Source organism: Cyclopterus lumpus, chromosome 24 (assembly GCF_009769545.1).
Source record: "Cyclopterus lumpus isolate fCycLum1 chromosome 24, fCycLum1.pri, whole genome shotgun sequence".
NCBI classification, from domain to species: domain Eukaryota; kingdom Metazoa; phylum Chordata; class Actinopteri; order Perciformes; family Cyclopteridae; genus Cyclopterus; species Cyclopterus lumpus.
Window position 1 is genome coordinate 1,930,565 of NC_046989.1, and position 4,304 is coordinate 1,934,868.

At 48.4% G+C, this 4,304-nt stretch overlaps 1 protein-coding gene across 1 annotated transcript in view; it reads right to left on the reverse strand.

Annotated features, from left to right (window-relative positions):
- Positions 1-3,631: 3,631 nt before the first annotated feature.
- LOC117727703 (5-hydroxytryptamine receptor 1B-like) overlaps positions 3,632-4,304 on the reverse strand; it is a 1,116-nt gene continuing 443 nt past the window's right edge. The window contains exon 1 of the mRNA XM_034528130.1: positions 3,632-4,304. This exon is cut by the window's right edge and continues 443 nt beyond it. Coding sequence (XP_034384021.1) covers positions 3,632-4,304 — 673 coding nt within the window.

Sequence of the window (4,304 nt, forward strand, 5' to 3'; positions counted from 1 at the left end):
TCTGGAGACACTGAGAATGTGATGTCACAGAGAGAGAAGGAGGCTCCTCTGGAGACACTGAGAGTGTGATGTCACAGAGAGAGAAGGAGGCTCCTCTGGAGACACTGAGAGTGTGATGTCACGGAGAGAAGGAGGCTCCTCTGGAGACACTGAGAGTCTGATGTCACGGAGAGAAGGAGGCTCCTCTGGAGACACTGAGAGTGTGATGTCACGGAGAGAAGGAGGCTCCTCTGGAGACACTGAGAGTCTGATGTCACGGAGAGAAGGAGGCTCCTCTGGAGACACTGAGAGCCTGATGCCAGTAGTGTGATGCCTGAACCTGGCTCATCTATATTCCAGTCCGTGTTTGTTTGGCTCCCGCATCACGTTTCGCGTTGCCATGGTTTAAGCCGAGCATCAAACCATGGAAACGGTTATCGCGGAGCGCCACGGCGGCCCGGTCGATTTCAAAAGGGAGCCGACAATATTAATATTTGACAAAAAGATAAAGGGTGACATCGTCTCTCTGAGAGGAGCCGCTTCCAACGGGATGAAGATTTGATTTGTGCCACACAAAGCAGGAGGACGAGGACAGCCGGAGAGCCTCAATAATAACCTGTTATTGAAAAGAAAACGCTGGACTGTAAACCTCATCAACGAGCCTTCATCACCATCAACACACCGGCCTTTATTCTGACTCCACCTCACATACTCACCAGAGCACCAAGCGTGGATTAATCCGCCGCTGAAAATAGTCCCCAAGCAAAGGCTCTATTTCCTGCTGTTTGAGGAGATCCCTGCTTGTGGTTCTCGTTAGGCTCCTCCTGCTCTTTTAAAGTTTGAGGAACGATGGTTTTCTTCTCGGTGAACTATTAAAAGGCACCGTGTGGAGTTTCTGACCACCAGGGGCGCTATAGAGCACGCCGTCCTCTCTTCGACGTAAACAGGACGAAAACGATGTTTGAAAGTCGGCTTCTCAAATGTTTTGAGAGGAATTAAACACGTTCGTTTGTTCGACACGCGGAAACTCCTTTAAAGGTGATATTAATAATCTACGACTATAACTGTTATAACATTATATATATATTATATAACATTCGAGTGCAGTGACGAATAATCCCGTGTTTAGGAGGTGTGTCCTCAACATTCAGAATATTCAGAACAAATTCCACAAAAAAAAGAGATTTTAAAGTGAAGTAGCACGGTTTCTAAAGTCTGCGACTTGCAGCCGTGGATCTTTATTTATTTGATCGCCGTGAAACAAAAAGAAAAGGAACAAATACCACTTTGAACCAGAAGAGCCATCTTCCCCTTTATGTCCAACGTTCTCCTGGAGAAAAGATGCCAAAAAACAGCCCAAAGATTAAAGAAGCGTTGCGTCCGTCCCTTTTCTGAACCTGGACTCCCACACGCCACACGGTGTTCAACGTGGCTGAAGGATTGTTTTTGTTTGTTTCTCAATCTTTTTGAAGTTGTCCTCGTGTGTTCACCGTGGGGACAAAAGAACACTCTTTGTTTCTTTTGTTTTTGTACTCTGCAGTCTGAACCCACTCAGGACCGGTATGCGGTGTGGAAAAGGGACATTACAGGTTTAAAAACAGAGCACGCGAGGTCTCAAACGCAACAACGATAACAACAACAACAAAACCTCCACACTGGACCACCATGTGCACATTAATAAGGAAGAAAGGACGCACAGATTCACAGAAGCAGCAGAAACATTGAGGATTCATTAATTCAGAGCTGACATTTCATAGCTTGGTTGAAACGTCACGCAGCACCTCTTTAAGGCACGCCCAGAACCAGGAACCTGGAACCTGGAACCAGGAACCAGGAGCCAGGAACCAGGAACCAGGAACCAGGAGCCAGGAACCAGGAACCAGGAACCAGGAACCAAACTATCACCAACCTCATGGTGCCATGGACCTTTTTATTGATTGATTTTTTTATTATTTTTTGCAGATTTCACAACAGCAGCAGTGTTTTTTCCAGAGCGTCGCTGAAGCGTTGTACAGCAGAAGAGTTTCACACTGAGCCGATCGATACTGTACACAGAGAGGCTTTATTCACGTCTCCAACATGGCTGCTGGGAAAGAAAACAAGCAAACAATCAAAAACAACGAGATGAGGAGCCGGACTGCGGCAGCCATCTTGGATGTGGCGAGGGGAAGTGACGGAGACTCTTTGGGCTTTTTACTGCCGCTGCCTTTTCTTTCTTTCCTCGTTACTTTCACAAAGTTTAAAGTCATTTTTGGTTCGTTATTTGTTGCTAAGCCATCGGTGAACTGATTGATAGCGCTCTCATGTCTGCCGGAGTCCCCAGGCGGTTAGCTTAGCTTAGCATAGAGACTGGAAACGGGGAAACGGCTAGCCTGAGTGATGTCAGCGGTGGAGCTGCATTGTGGGTAATGTAGGCGCCGGGGTTTCGAGTGTAATGAAGAGAGAGGATGTGTTGATCCTTGTAAACAATGTTGGGGTTATGGTTATGTGGATGACGATAACTCAGACATGAGACTGATATCGATCGTTGCACCAAACTCTCAGCAAGAAAGCCTCAATAATAAACCTGTTTCCCAAAATTAAAATCGTTTGTGACGTGAAATAAATGTCCTAAATTATCGCTAAAATATATTCTCTATATTTCATATATTTCATATATTTAATTACCTTTTAAATTATACATCATATAATCTTATTTAATATGGCTTCTCTACTATTGCAAGTAGTGAGATACTTCTGATGATTCCCTGATGGTTCATTTAGTTTTTTGGGGCCTAAAATAAATCAAATGTTTTGTATTTTAATGCTAAACAGGCGCAGAATTGTGTTTTCACGTTGGTGAAACTCCCAAAAGTCCATAAACACATCCGAGCAGCTATGATCTCCATCAGCAGCTCTTTTTCTTTCTGTAACCTTTCAACCAAAGAGGATCTTTTTTTTCAGTATTATTTTTCCTTTAAGGGATCAGCAGCTAAAGCTTGACATTTAGGGGAGGGCAGAATAACGTTTTCAAGCATGTATAAAAATTCATCTTTTCTCACGTTCCTCTGGGTTTCAGGGCCCTTGTGCACCGTTTACGACTGGGTTGGTTTAACCCGACATGAAATGCAACATCCAAGCTAACATCAACAATTCAGAATCCTGGAGGAGACACAGAGGGCTCCTCAATCCCTCAGCAGAGTAATGAAAGTCAGAACCACGGCGATGCAGACGCCTCCACGTACGTCTGGAGAACACCAGACACACCGCCGGGTTCTTTGTGTCTCAAACTCAATGCTCTCCATCTGGGCCACGTCTGAGGAACGCAGCAGGAGCTCCTTGTAGGCACCAGGATGAAGTTGTTTCGTTTCAGCTTATTCTGAAGCTGTTTGTGCTTAAAGACACCTGACTGTCAAACTCTTATGGCAAAGTGAGCCTGAGGGGGGGGGGGGGGGGGGGGGGGGGGGGGGACTCCTCTAAAACAACAGCAGCTAGCTGGTTTCACATGTGGGCCGGTGCCTCTGCAGCCACATTACCACAACACCATCTGGGGGTTTGGAGATCCGGTCCTCAGGGGGACCTGCATGGGGAGGGAATATATCTGTGGCTTTGATTCAATTCTACACAGATAACTGGAGGCTTTGAAGGGGGGGGGGGGGGGGGTAATCATGGCTCAGGCTCTGCAGCATCTGAACCGTATTAGCTTGTGGAAAGCCTGCTTGAAGTCCTCGTTGGACATGGTGTAAATGATGGGGTTGATCAGGGAGTTGAGGTAGCCCAGCCAGGTGAAGATGTCAAAGAGCTCCGGGTGGAAGCACGACTCGCAGACAGGCACTAGAAGGGTGTAGATGAAGAACGGCAGCCAGCAGATGATGTAGGCTCCCAGGATTATTCCCAAAGTTTTGGTCGCCTTCCTCTCTCTGGCCGCGGAGATGCGCTTCTTCTCCAGCAGCGCGTCGGACACCGTGACTTTGACGGCGGCGGCGGCGCACGAGGTAGTGTCGCAGGAGGACGCGTCGGTCGTCCCGTAGTTCAGCGACGTGGTGGACGCCACGGAGCCGGGCGAGTTGGTGATGAGGCGCGCCGAGGTGAGCCTCTTCCCCGGCTTGCGGTGCGACGTCTTCAGGATGCGCTTGCGGGCTTCCACGTAGATCCTCCCGTACAGGGCGATGAGCAGCAGCGTGGGGATGTAGAACGCGCCGAAGGTGGAGTAGATGGTGTAGAAGATGTGGTCGGTGTTCACGTTGCAGCTCGTCACCTCCTCCGCCTTCACCTGGCGCCAGAAGAAGGGCGGCAGGGAGATGGAGATGGCGATCACCCAGGCGGTGGCGATCATGCCGGCGGCG